At 39.4% G+C, this 14955-nt stretch overlaps 1 protein-coding gene across 4 annotated transcripts in view; it reads left to right on the forward strand.

The window, feature by feature from the left end:
- TPX2 (TPX2 microtubule nucleation factor) overlaps window positions 1-14200 on the forward strand; it is a 47575-nt gene extending 33375 nt beyond the window's left edge. For 3 of the 4 annotated variants that reach the window (XM_043480476.1, XM_043480475.1, XM_043480477.1), the window contains 7 exons: window positions 220-436; window positions 6724-6819; window positions 8438-8614; window positions 9239-9385; window positions 10862-10973; window positions 11578-11765; window positions 13704-14200. In XM_043480476.1, the coding sequence (XP_043336411.1) occupies window positions 220-436; window positions 6724-6819; window positions 8438-8614; window positions 9239-9385; window positions 10862-10973; window positions 11578-11765; window positions 13704-13814 (1048 nt within the window). In that variant the 3' untranslated portion in view covers window positions 13815-14200. The remainder of the gene's footprint in view (window positions 1-219; window positions 437-6723; window positions 6820-8437; window positions 8615-9238; window positions 9386-10861; window positions 10974-11577; window positions 11766-13703) is intronic. The other variant, XM_043480478.1, reaches the window with a different exon arrangement.
- Window positions 14201-14955: the final 755 nt, after the last annotated feature.

A 14955-nucleotide genomic window follows, 5' to 3' on the forward strand; every position in this document is an offset into this window, starting at 1 on the left:
CCAATCTTTACAGTGGTGGGGATGTTAGACTGTCTTGTTTTTTCTTTGCTCTCGAGGCAGGGATAATGGCTATGGAGAGAGTTGAATTTTGTTGCACATGATGGATAATCTTAATGATTACTTTTTTTCCCCCTGGTTTTGGCCTACTTTGTTGTTTAGTTTTCATTTTATTAAAAAAAATTTTTTTATATGGTTATCACTTAAACTCTCACCTTACAGATACAAATTCAAAGCACAGGAACTTGATCCCAGAATTCTTGAAGGTGGGCCCATTTTGCCTAAGAAACCACCTGTGAAGCCACCTACTCAGCCTGTTGGCTTTGATTTAGAAATTGAGAAAAGGATCCAGGAGCGGGAGTCAAAGAAGAAATTGGAAGAGGAACATTATGAATTTCATTCCAGGCCCTGCCCTACTAAGATCTTGGAAGATGTTGTGGTAAGAGTGGTGAAGCCCTGCGAGCTGGTAGAAGTGTCATGTTCACAACCACATATCTACCCAATCACACATGTTTGGATACTGTGATCAGGACATCATATTAGGAGTTCTGGGTGAAAAAGAGACATGTCAGAGGTGGATTTTGCTCTTAGGAAACCGAAAGTCCAGTATAGTATCATAAAGTAGCCAATGGCAGAGCTGGGATATGAATTTAGGTAATATAGTTCAAAGGTCCATGCTCTTGTATTAAAATAGAAAGTACCTTTTAAAATGAAAGGTTCTTAGGAAAATGTGTGATTATTTTTTAAAAAACTATCTACATCCTACCTAAATATCACCAGTATTACCTGAACTCCATTTTTAGAAACACTGATTGAGGAAATTGGTTTGGCAGTTTGTTGTAATTTAGAAATGTGGTGGTGAAGTGGTAAGTGGGGAAGGGTAACTAGAGTTCATTAGGAGTTAGTTAAGTGAGATCATAGAGTAGTGTTGTGCCGGGTAATGCGTTGTTGTGAGTTCTGGATAAACGGATCAGCAAAACACTAGGTGAATAAGAAGCTACTGAACTGATATGGTATGCTGTAGGGTAGTCATTGCCAAATCAACTGGGCCTCAGAGTCCTCTGGGATTTTGTTACATAAACAGATTCCTGGGCCCCACCCCTGGAGTTTTGATTTGTCAGGTGCAGCATAGATTAGAGAGCCCGGATGAAGACCTTAGTGTCTGACACAGAGTAAGCAGTCATGTTGTTAATAGTAATAACTGTTGCATGCTTACATGGTGCAGCGTTTTACGCAGATTGTCTTATTGATTTCTCATAACAACTCTTAGGAAATAGGTTCTGTTTTTGTCCCTACTTTTCAGATTAGCAAAGAGATGCTAAGAGGTGTCTAGTATGCAGAACCAGGATTTGAACCTGTCATCTCCTTAAACACTGTGTTTCTCTACCTCACAGTGCTGTTATCATTGTTTATTCTGGCAAGTGCAGTTTTGAGTTTGTTTTCAGCTCTTTCCCTACTGAAATTTCCAGGGACTTCAACTTTTGGATTCTAGAGAAAACAAAGCATTGAAGGAGTCATAGATATATTTATTCCTTCTACTCTCTTCATTTTTTAGAAAAGGGGGGCTTTCTTTGAAGGAAGAACGTGGCTTGCCCATAGGAACATTTTTAAAAGTTGGTGGCAGAACTGAAGTTAGCTGTCTTAACTTTTGTTGCTGGACTCTTACTTAAAGCAGAAGAACATGCCTCCAGAGCCTGGGTGCAGCTGTCTGTCTGCCGCTGTTTGTCTCCATCTGTGTCCCCTCGATGCTGAAGCTCTCTTTCCTTGTGTCCTTAGAGTGTTTCTTGTGCTCTCCCACTTGTTGATAGGTGGCAAGGAGACAACGGGGCTGATGAGAGATGGGCTTGGGCAGCAGTGGGCCTTGAGGCAGGGATGAGAAAAGGGCTCTTGGGCCGAGGTGGAGTGATGAAAGCCTTGAGCTCCGGGGTGTGAAATGTGAACTTGGTGCCGACATCTAGTGGGGAGTTGGGGCTCCACAGAGGTGGATATGGTATCAGTGAGGCCAGTGAGTAATTTTAGCAGTGATATTTTAGGGACTTGGGGAGACCAGCAGGCTTAAAAAAATTTTTTTTTCATGGTCCCTGAGATAACATTGCTTCATGGTAATTTCCTAATTGCTCTGGGACAGGCCTGATAACTTGTCCCAGGGCACATGGGGTATATCTGCCTTAGGGAAACATGCTCACCCTTTACATCCCATCCCGGGCTGCTTTTCCTAAATGTTTCTTTTATCCATCCACGTTGCCCACTTATACCCATTTTTCACCTCTTTAGAAATACCCTCCCTCAGCTTCTTATCAGAGCTTCCCCATCCCTTCAGCTCCATATTCTGTTGGGTTTCTTCAGAGCACTTGTGAAAATCAAGAAATACTTGGTTTATTACTTTTTCATTGTCTTTTCTCTCCTCCACTAGAATGTGAGCTCCCAGATAGCAAGGACCATGTCTATCTGTATCGTTCACTCCCGCTTCCCCAGCATCTAAGCATAGCATAGGCACTGGGGTATTGAACAACTCTGTAAGAGTCAATACAAGCTGAAATCCATCAGCCTGTGTTAGACACTGGGAATCGAATGAAATCAGACACAGCCTTCATCCTCAAAGCTTTCACAGTCTGAAAGAGCAGATTGGCATATAGACAAATAAGGACAGTAATACTAATCAACATATGTTCCCTGAACAATTACTACTTCTTGTAGGTGCTGTAGAGAATGCAAAGGAATGCAAATGGCAGTATCTCTACCCGCAGGGAGCTTATAACTAAAAATAATTTAATACAGTAAAACAAGAAGCTTTCTCTGTTTCTAGAAACCCAGTTTCTTTATCTCTATTTCTGAATGAGCCCCCTATTGGCTTTGATTGCAGTGGAGATGGGGTATGGATAAATAGTTGCTGCAAAGTTGATTTTCATAAATCACCTTTCCTTCTCCCCTAAGTAATAAGAGGATTGATCCCACTCATATAAATATCTCTTTCCTGGCTTACTTGTTAGAGATTTCTTTTTAAATGCACATCTCTCTGCTGGGAGGATGCAAACAGAGGGGAAAATTAGGAAATGAGGAATTATTTTAGAACTAAATGAGTTCTCAGATATTTATTTCAATTATTTTTATGAAAAGAAAAAAAACCAAGGACACATTCTACAGATTGGAATGAAAGCTGGGCTAGAACAGACCTCTGACTTCTTGTTCAGTGTTCTTTCCATTTCCACCTGTCCTGGCTGTGTTCAAGCTCCAGGCTGGTGTCCACCTGTCCAGGATGTAGAACAACAGATTTTTGTTCTTTTCTGGTAAGCATTAGATGAAAACCCATTTCATAAACTTTTGTCAGTCTGGTTATAAGTTCTGTATTAAATTATACTATACTAGTGATTCTGATTTTCTTTGGAAAGTGTGTGACAACTTTTCACAGCAGATTGAAGCTCCCCTTTACAGTAGTCACCTTGAGAGAGTATGTATTCTTTCCAAAGATTGATAGTGTACAAACCACTTTGGAAAAGCCACTTGTCTTGGATGTTGTGGCAGTTTTTTGGATCTCTTCAACAATACCAGGTCTTGATACTTTAAAGATTAATTAGCTTTTAGGAGTTGGTCTAAAGTCATTCAGAACTAAAACTCCAGAGTAGTCCAAAATAATAGAGCTGGAAACAATATTGCTTAATTAAAACTAAAGAGTGAGCAACTGCCTTGGCTGGCCCTAAAACTGACTTTGAAGGCCACTCCAAGAAAGACATTCCAAACATGTTTGGAGCAGTTGCAGCATTGTTGGGATTAAGACGTGTCTCCCAAGGTATAAGAGTCCAAGAGTCTTCAAGTCCAAGGTATAAATTCTGTTATTCATGCTTACAGTATTCATTCAACAAACATTTACTGAATGCCTTACACTAGCCAAGATCTGTTAGGTATTAGGGATTGATGGAATAACAGTCCCTACTCTCAAAGCACTCATAGCAGGAGGAGATGAATATCTTAAATCAACAAGTGCAATGAAGGGGTTTTTTAAAACAAATTTATTTATTGTTCTGTGCACAGGCTTTCTCTAGTTGATGTGAATGGGGGCTCTTCTCTAGTGGTGCACGGGCTCTAGGGAGCTCCGGTTCATCACTAGTTGTGACCTATAGGCTTAGTTACTCAGTGGCATGTGGGATCATCCCAGATCAAACCTGTCTCCTCTGCATTGGCAGGTGGATTCTCAACCACTGGACGACCAGGGAAGTCCTGCAATGAAGTTTTTTTTAGGTACCATAATAGACTATGTACAAGGGAGAGTGGTGTCAGTAGGTTCAGGGAGTGATCTGTTGAAGGGTTTTATAAGAGAGGAGATGCTTTAGTGGAGGCTTGAAAAGAAAGATTAGATGCTTCCCAGCAGCTGGAGCATTTCAGAGAGGACATAAAGTTAGAAAGTTGAAAGTTAAGTCGCTCAGTCGTGTCCGACTCTTTGCAACCCCGTGGACTGTAGCCCACCAAGCTCCTCCGTCCATGGGATTTTCCAGGCAAGAATATTGGAGTGGTATGAGAACCAGTGTTAAATTTTGGCAGTTGCCAGTAGTTCATTGTGGCTGGAAGGTGGTGCCTAAAGAGAGACAGGAGACATGCCTGGAGAGTCAGGCAGGGTACCAAATTATGAAGCACCTTGTCCTTCATGCTAAGGAATATGTTATACTGTTGTAAGTAGACATTAGGAGCCATTAAAGAATTTTAAATCAGGAAGTAACATGATCAGATCTTTTGACTGTATAAGAAGATGGACTCGAAGAATGAGATGAGACGCTGAAAGCTGTTAGTGGGCTGGTGGAATAGTATAGGCAATAGATAGTGTGGCCTATGGCATAACAGTGAAGAGTTAGAGAAGTGGAATAGAGAGCTGATGGGGGAAGCATATGGATGTGAGTGTAACAGATAAGGAGTTACTGAGGATGTCTTTAAGATATTTTAAAAATTGATCTGGTCATACACTTTATGCAGAACAACAGCCCTAGAGATCACCAGATTCATGATAGAGGGTAAACTCTAGCAGAGTTAGAAAATACTTATGGAACAGCTTTCTAAAATACATTAGTTTTGAATCACGTGCATAGTATGATACACATAATTCAGTCAGAAAGGATTTGAAATGTTGGCAGTGTTTTGGAATCACAAAGCAGGAAAATCTTCCAAGGAGTTGAATGTATAAGAATTAAGGAATATAGAGATTAAAAGCCTCTTTTAATCTGCTCTCAAAGAGATGTGAGAGTTGACAGTTTGGTATTCTTTTCATATTTTATTTTCTATGCTTAGATTAATTATATATATTTTTTGTTTTATTTGTAGTGTATATGCAGGTATCTTTTAATTTGACTTCTTAAAATTTTTTTGGAGTATAGTTGATTTACAGTGTGTTAGTTTCAGATATACAGCAAAGTGATTCTGTTATCTACATATAGTCATTTTTTTTCAGATTCTTTTCCCATATAGGTTATTTTAGAATATTGAGTAGAGTTCTCTGTGCTATATGGTAGGTCCTTGTTGATTTTCTGTTTTATATATAGTAGTGTATGTGTTAATCCCAAGCTCCTAATTTATCCCTGCCCCCCCCCCCCCACCCCTCTGCCCCTGTTTCCCCTTTGGTAACCGTAAGTTTATTTTTGAGATCTGTGAGTCTGTTTCTGTTTTGTGAATAAGTTCATTTATATTATTTAAAAAATTTTGATTCCACATATGAGTGATAGCACATATTTGTCTTTCTACATGTACATTTTAAAAACACAAAATATTTTTTGCTTCAGCCACTTGTCCCTCCTCTCTCAATATTATAAATACTGTTCTGTGTCAGTAATAAAGATTTGTTTTATTCTTTTTGATGACTGTATAATATTCTAGTGTGTGGATATGCACCACAATTTAAGAAAGGATTTAACCAGTTGTTTTTATTCTTTTTAAAAATGTTATATTGAAATATAGCTAAAAACTAAACTAGAGATCAAATGTTAGAGTATAATACTGGATGAAAGAGTATGACCATTTAAAGGTTTAATAGCTAATTCCTAAAGATTGTACCAGCTTGTGTCCTGTACCTCACCCAGCTGTATGTGACTGCCCACTTCTCGTCACATGCCAACCAACACTGGTATTAATCAGTCTTTAAAGTGTATTACTCAATCTTTTAGGTGAAAAATGCCTGATTATAGTTTCTAAAATTGTTGAGATTAAGCCTCTTGTGTATCTTTGGTAACTTCTTGCTCTTTGTCCAGTTATTTGGCAAAAGGAAATTAAGCTAGACCTCGCCCAGTGCTTTTTTCCATTCACCTTTTGAGGGTAACATTTTAAAATATAAGTTCTTATTGTAGAGCTGTATGTGAAATAGGTTTAGGAGAATGAACCATATTCTGTCTCTAGTTAACATTTGGAAATCCTTTTTGATTTTGTTTTTAAGGGATTGGGGTATAAAAGGGAGAGAAACAATAAAATATTGATGTTAGTTTATTTTGTGGTATTTTTCAAGAATACCAAAAAAGATTTTGATGAGTTTCATTTTTTATTGAATATACAACTCAAACTATGTTTTTTGCTGATCTCTGTCATGTTAATCCACCTTTGGGAGTACTAATACATACCTGTGTTAGGTGGATAAATAACAACTAGCCTTTTTTGATTTCTGATACATGAAGTTCTAAGAAAAGTATTAATTTCATCACATAACCTAGTTGAGATTGCTCTGGGATATCTAATTGAATTGCTTACTCCCTTCAGGGTGTTCCTGAAAAGAAAGAGCTTCCAATCACTGTTCCAAAGTCACCAGCCTTTGCTCTGAAGAACAGAATCAGAATGCCCACCAAAGAAGATGAGGTGATTCCCTAGGATGGGATCTTTACTCCTTCTGCATAATCAATTTAAGCACTGCGTGCATGCTAAGTCACTTCAGTTGTGTCTGACTCTGCAGTCCTATGGACTGTAGCCCACTAGGCTCCTCTGTTCATGGGTTTCTCCAGGCAAGAATACTGGAGAGGGTTACCATGCCCGTCTCCAAATCTAAGCATTACTCTTTCTTAAACAGAGAGGAGTTCAAAGGCAGTCATTCTTGCCTGGAGTTGTCTTAACAATGGGTATGCATGATTGATCATCTATTTTTGCTCTTCCAAGAACAAAGTAGTAAGTGTATGAAGCTCTTTGCCAACAAAAGTCTGTCTAGTCAAAGCTGTGGTTTTTCCAGTAGTCACATATGGATGTGAGAGTTGGACCATAAAGCAAGCTGAGTGCCGAAGAATTGATGCTTTAGAATTATGGTGCTGGAGAAGACTCTCCCTTAGACAGCAAGGAGTTCAAGCCAGTCAGTCCTAAAGGAAATCAACCCTGAATATTCATTGGAAGGACTGATGCTGAAGTGGAAACTCTGATACTTTGGTCATCTGATACAAAGAGCTGATACATTGGACAAAACCCTGATGCTGGGAGATTGAGGGCAGGAGGAGAATGGGGCAACCGAGGATGATATGGTTGGACGGCATCACCAACTCAGTGGACATGAATCTAAGCAAACTCTGGGGCACAGTGAAGGACAGGGAAGCCTGGTGTGCTGCAGTCCATGGGGTCTCAGAGTTGGACATGGCTTAGCAACTGAATGACAATGATGAGTCATTTTGGCTTTCAGTGGTAACTGGTCGTAACGACTTAGGATTGTTTCCATTGGATTGGAAAATAAGTCTTTTTTTAAGACCTATACTCTATTTTGCCTACTATTGTCATCATTCGGTGAAGGATTTTTAAAATTCACACAAAGTAGTTACATCTGCCCTGTCCTATCTCCATTGACCCAAGGGTTAAAGAGGTGACTATGTGGTGATGGTTCATGAAGTTGGAATATATAAACTGTCATTGATCAGGCTAGTTTCTTGTTACATCTCCCTTTTTATCTATAAATATCCAGAGTTAGGGTAATTTTATAGCATATCTCAAGCATAAACCTTTTTATAGATTCATCTGAAACTAGAATACACAGTAATCTTATGTTACCAGCTTGAACCCAGTCAACTTACTTGGTCCTATTCTGGGTTTGGCAACTGGAAATACTCCCAGTCACATGTTTTAGTGGAGTCTAGAGGCTGGGTCAAAGAAGACAGGCCAAGGTATATGCTTGGTTAGTACTTTTCTTCTGTTGTTCATTTTACTCACACTGTTTGAGTTCATTTAGTTTTTTCAACCTTCCTGTGAAAAATTTTAGATCTTTTAAAAGTAATTGTGTTAATTTATCAAATGCTTTCACGTTGATCTCACCCCTGTGAGTTAATAAATGTAGGTTGGTGAGTTGGTAGGTATCCCTCTTTGATAGAAAAGAAAGCTAAGACACTTGAGAGGTTGTGACTTGCCTTCTTTCATATGACTTCTTTCATATATTGTCTTCTAACTTCACATTCAGAGGAGGCGAGAGAGTGAGAAGTCTTGTCTAAACTGCAATTTTTTCCCTTAGGAAGAGGAGGAGCCAGTAGTGATAAGAGCTCAACCTGTGCCATATTTTGGAATGCCTTTTAAGCCCCAGATCCCAGTGGGAAGAACTGTGGAAGTATGCCCTTTTTCTTTTGATTCCCGAGACAAAGAACGTCAGTTACAGAAAGAGAAGAAAATAAAAGAACTCCAGAAAGGAGAGGTAGGTGTTCCATTTCTATAAGTAGCATAATATTAAATCTCTCAAAGGTAATCTTTTATCTTGCACCTTTTGTTTTATTTATTTTTTTTTATCTTGCACTTTTTAAAAACTGGATTTATTTGGCTGCATCGAGTCTTAGTTGCACCTTGCGGGATCTTCATCGCAACACATGGGCTCTAGTTGTGGTTCATGTGCTCCAGAGCATGTGGGCTCTCTAGTTGCCCCATGACATGTTAGTTCCCTGTGTTTCCTGCATTGGAAGGCAGTTCTTAACCACTGGACCACAAGGGAAGTTCCTTATGTTGTACTTTTAACGTATAATCACTAATTTCCTTTGATTCCTCTAAGAACCTTATGAAGTATAAATAGGGCAAGTAATTTAAATAACCGTTCTGGAAGTTAAGCACAAGGAAGTTAAGTGACTTGCCCATGATCATGCTGGTAGTTATTGGCAAAATTGGGAGGAAAACCTTGATTTCCTTTTGAGCCTATTAGTTTTCTGTACCATGCTGGTTTGAAAACTTGCCTTTCATATTTTTCAGATTCATCCAAATATTCTGGAGCAGCTGTGGCTTTCTGACTAGAAAGGCCTTATCTTAAATCTTACATTTTCTTTTCTATTAGGTGCCCAAGTTCAAGGCACATCCTTTGCCTCACTTTGACACCATTAACCTGCCAGAAAAGAAGGTGAAGAATACTACCCAGGTTGAGCCATTCTGCTTGGAGACAGACAGAAGAGGTGCCCTGAAGGCACAGACTTGGAAGCACCAGGTGGGGATGGGGAGAGCAGCTAAAATGTGAATTGCTTGACTGTTGGTTTGTTACAGTAGGTAGACCCGCTACACCAGGCTTCATCTGGGAACTAACACACTGGATTGTTTTAGGGACTCTCACTGTAGTCAGAGGTCAGAAAACTTTTTCTATAAAACACCATATATTAAGTATTATAGATTGTATAGATTACATATGGTCTCTGTCACATGTTGTATGTTTCAACCCTTTAAAAATATAAAAACCATCTTTAGCCTAAGGGCTGTATAAAAAGACATTGCAAGCTGGATTTGGTCTGCAAGCTTAAGTTTGTAAGTGATCATCTGGAGAATGTGAGAGCTGATAGACTTTTTGTGACAGGAGATTCTTAAAGATCTCATCTATTTCATCTATTAGACTTGTTCATTAAATATTCACTTTTTTCTGTTGGTGCTTTGATAAGAAACTGTGGTGAGAATAGATTCTCAATAGAGTATTTTTTCTCAACATAGTATGCTATTTGCTCTTTATAGATGATAGGTGATTTAAAACAGTTAATTGGTTGTTGGCTGGTTTAGTTGGGATCTAATTCTGCCTTGTCTGGAAAAAAATCTCCTGAATCCCTAAGTTTGTCAGTATTGATATTATCTCTTATTTTGAAATCTGTCCAAAAGGGGCTCTGGCTTGATCTTTGTAGAAAGTCTTCCCTGTTGAAGCCCAAGAGATATGATTGATTGAGTTACTAAACCTAGGCCCCTTGTTGGCACTGTTCTCTAGGAGAACTTAGGGCTGTTGCTTTGAAAGCAATCATGACATAGAATGTGGGGGGTATTTTCCATAATAAAAAGGTTTTTTAAGTTTTCCAGATGTATATAAAAGAAAGAATAGTATAATGAACTTTCATGAACCTGTCACCTTGTTTTCTAGTGCTCAAAACATGGAAAATCTTATTTCATCTAACTTTCTACCTACTCATCTCTATACTGGATATTTCTGCCTATACAAGATTATTTTGAAGCAAATCCTAGGTGCCATCTCATTTTATCCAAAAATACTTCAGTGTGTAACTTTAAAATGTAAGGATTAAAAGAATTTCGTAACTCCAATGCTATTATCACACTTAAAAAGATTAAGAGTAATTTCTTAATAGTGACAAATAGCATTCATATAGCCCCTATCTCTCATTTTTAAAACGGTTGAATTGTTCAAATCAGGATTGAGAAAAGATCCATATTTTATATTTGTTTGATAAATCTCTAAATCCCTTTTCATCTATAGGCTGCTCTATGTGCATTTTATATGTTGAATAAATGGGATTGTTTGTCCTTTCTAGATTTTACAGTCTGGATTTTGGTCATTGTGTTCACATGGTATTGATTAATAATCACCTGCTATCTTTATAGATGAAACCGTTCAGAAACATTCAAACTTGAGTAATTGAGGTGGTAGTTATGGAAAGTTGGTGGTTGCTTGTCTGACAGATTTTCTTTCTTACAGCTGGATGAAGAACTAAAACAGCAGAAAGAAGCAGCTTGCTTCAAGGCTCGTCCAAACACTGTCATCTCCCAGGAGCCTTTTGTTCCTAAGCGAGAAAAAAAATCCGTTATCGGTAGTATTTTATGTGTTCTTGAGGGATTGGGGAAGAATTGTGAGACTTCCTAGGACTGAGTTGTGTCAGTACAGTGCTGTGTCAACCAGAAGCATTTGAGTATAGAGATCTAGCATTTCTTCCTTAGATCTTTGTTGAATGTAGCAGAACAGCGTCTGGGTGGAGGCAGCTGGCATTTCAACAATTTTACTTCCCAGCCCAGAGAGTAGCAAGTAAGGAGGGAAGAGCCAGGACTTCTTTCTGGACTTCACCATAAAGCTAGTCTTAGATAGAAAACATTTGATTCCTTTAAGAACTGAGCTGCATTTCTAGAAAAGTAGGATTCTTCTCCTAAATCTGTCTCTCAGTCTCTGTGTAGTTTTGAGCAAGCCACTATCTGTATGGGTGTTGCTTTTCTCCTAATTAGATGATTTATAGGGGCCCTTACAACCCTGAAAATTTGAGGACTTTTTGTATGTGGTATACTTCACCTTTCTCCCGCTTCGGCTTCCTTTGAGCTCCGCCTTTCTGTTGCGATGCATCTCTGTACACTTGCTGGGTCTATGGGGCTAGGGTTCCACAAGTCGTGCTTGTGCACCAATATTTTCTCTGTTTCTGTACTCAGAGGGCCTTTCTGGTTCTCTAGTTCAGGAACCTTTTCAGCTGGCGACAGAGAAGAGAGCCAAGGAGCGGCAGGAGCTGGAGAAAAGAATGGCTGAGGTGGAGGCCCTGAAAGCCCAGCAGCTAGAGGAAGCCAGGCAGCAGGAGGAAGAGCAGCAGAAGGAGGAGTTGGCCAGACTACGGAAAGAACTGGTAACTAGGCAGCCTAAGTGCTGACTAATCCATGATTGCATCTGTTTTGTTTATCTGTACCTTGCCTTGTTCTAGAAGAGAGCTAAGGTGACCTCCAAGGACGCATTGAAGATGAGTGAAACCAAGAAGTCATACAAACCAAGGGTGGTGACAAAGTTGTCAAGTGAACAAGGCTAAAGATGTGTATATTGTGATCCATGGATCTCCTAAGTTTATACTATAATTTTGGCCCTTTGTGGGAACCAACCTGTCAGTTGCAAAACTTATCATGGTCGAGAGATATAAACAAACTAGTTATTTTTAAAAATATATTTCTCTTTGATCCTAGATTCAGTCAGAATTTCTTCCTAAAGAGAACATCACATGCTATGCCAGTGCACAATAACACATTTGTAGGACTTTTTAAAGAAATTATTTTTGGTTGTGCTGGGTCTTCATTGCTGTGAGCAGGCTTCTCATTGTGGTGGTTTCTCTTATTGCAGAGCATGGCCTCTAGGCCCATGGGCTTCAGTAGTTGCAGCACTTGGGCTCAGTAGTTGTGCTCCACGGCATGTGGAATCTTCCCAGACCAGGGATTGAACCCATGTCCCCTGCATTGGCAGGGGGACTTCTATCCAATGTACCACCAAGGAAGTCCCAGGACTCTTTATTTAACTTATTTTTATTATTGCCTTAAGGCTTAAGGAATAATAAGGAAACCAATGTGTTTTACAGTTAGAATATATAGGTAAGGAAGGACATGGAATTGTGTGACAACTGTATTTTCATTTTCCTCCTAATTCTTGATTCAAATTCCTTGGAGTTACAGTGCATATAATCCAGGTGACGTTCCATCCTATCACTAGATAATGATTTAAATATTAGTTATCCAAAAAGAAAGCTTAATTCACCGTAAGGACCCTTTCACTAAGACGGTAGCAAGCCACATGAACTGCATTAATGAGGAACGTTTTAGATGGAACTTCAAATGGTTAGTGTAATAAAAGGATGACTGTGGAAATAAAGAACTTATTAAGATTCTGTCTAAAATAGCTAAGCGAGCAGTTGATATAGCTGTTGGTAGAGGTGACAATGCCAAGGAAGGCTCTAGGGACAAAATATTAAAGGGAATAGCTTCTTGACAAAACCAAGCTACCATTTGCTGATTAGATGAAAAAATACGTATATATAATCCTCAGTCCAGATACACTCACAAAGCCAGCCTCAAGTGTTTTGACTTTTCTTCACCTCTTGAGTCCTGCCTCTTGTGATTATCCATATTGTAGAGCTCTTTAATAATCTGGTTTGATTCAGGGTTAAGAACGGATGGGACCATGCCTTCTCCCAGCAACACTTCCTAGTTTTTTGTTTGCTTGTTTGTTTGCTTTAAAGTCCATGCTTTTGGTGAATATTAAGACTCAGTAAAATTAAGATTCTACTCTGGCAGATTCTTAAGGTGTGACTCCCCTCTGATGCAATCGAGTACACGCTCATTATACCTCAGTACTGAACAGTCAGACTGGAGGTGCACTCTGAGAAATCCAGCAAGACCAGAACAGAAATCTACTGGGGGGATGTCCCTGGTGGTCCAGTGCCCTCCAGTGCAGCAGGGGGTGAGGATTCAGTCCCTGGTTGGAGAGCTAAGATCCCTCATGCCTCATGGCCAAAAAACCAGAACATGAAAAACAGAAGCAACATTGTAACAAATTCAATAAAGACTTTAAAATGGTCCACATTTTAAAAAAAAAATTATCTTTAAAAAATAATAGAAATGAAATCTACTTGGGCTCCAGAGCTCTTAATGCTTTGCTGTTAGACTGTGTTGCCTTTTCCCCCCTTCTCTTAATTAGTGACTGGGATGTGCAATACTATACAAAAATGTTCTCAAGAAAAAGAAAAACACCCATAACTGTAGTTCTCTAACATCCTTATCAATGGTAATTATATTTTTCTCTACAGGTGCACAAAGCAAATCCAATACGAAGATACCAGGGTGTGGAAGTCAAGTCCAGTGACCAGCCCCTGACGGTGCCCGTCTCACCCAAGTTCTCTACCCGATTCCAGTGCTAAACTTGGCTTTGAGCTGCAGATACCATCTGGGAACCTAAGCTGCTTTTTCCATCAAACCAGGAGCCGTCTTTGTCATGGGGGCATAGAGAGAATCCATTTCTTCAGGCTTTTTCCTACCCGTGCCTGACAGAGCATGCCTGACAAGTTTGGACTCCCGATTTCATTGAGAGTTGTTTTCCTATATTATCGTGGCTAATAATGAGACTCAACTCATGTATGTCTCAACCAGACTCTTTGGAACCATCAGTATGATGGTTGACCTTCAGTATGGACCTTAATTCTGACTAGAATTTAAGCCTCTGTATCAGCGCAGTATAATTTCTGTTGCCCTTATCCCACCTCTCTTTTTCTATTTTAATCATAAAATAAACATAGTTAAATACTGAGAGATTTAAGTCATGGATTAAATTGGAATGATCAGATTCTTGTCAGATTCTTTCCTCTTCTCTGTGCAAAATGAATTTAGAGTTAAGGAGCCCATCACTGTGAGTGGGGAAGCCTCATGAACCACCTGACGAGGAAGAGACTTGACTGACTGGAACCTCACAGTGGCCATCAGCCGGCTTCAGGCAGGGCTGCTGTTCAGACAGATTCTTCCCTTGTTGGTGCTGTAGATAATGGAATGCTGAGCAGGGCATGTGTTAAGTCTTCCAGTGACCTGAACTGGAATAAAAGTTTGTCTTTCCCCTCCTTCCCCACAGCCCCGATTTTTTGTTATTTGATGTTTCTACATCTGTCGAGCCCCTTTAGAGGTCACATCTTATTGGGGAAGTGGGTACTGTGAGGAGAGTCCAGGAGCTTTTAAAAGCATAGGCTCGGTCCTTAAAGGAAAAGTGCTCTTTTCTGTCCTTTGTCAGAATCCTTCCATTGTTTGTTAACTCCCTCCTAGGAACAACTCTGGAAGCCTGTTATTCCTTTGAAACAGACTGTGCCTTCTTCAAATGTGTTTTTTCTCATCTGGTAAACTCTTCCTTATGAAATCTTTCTCATAAATCTTTCCTTGACCATCTGGTCTCGTCCGGTAAGGATGATAACTTCCTCCTTTGTGCCTCCCAGATGTTTCTTAATGTATATATCTCTAGTAGAACAGGTAAACCACTGAGTTACTTGGGCTTGTTTACAAACTAGTAGAGATGTAGAT

This window comes from Cervus canadensis, chromosome 10 (assembly GCF_019320065.1).
Source record: "Cervus canadensis isolate Bull #8, Minnesota chromosome 10, ASM1932006v1, whole genome shotgun sequence".
Lineage (NCBI taxonomy): Eukaryota > Metazoa > Chordata > Mammalia > Artiodactyla > Cervidae > Cervus > Cervus canadensis.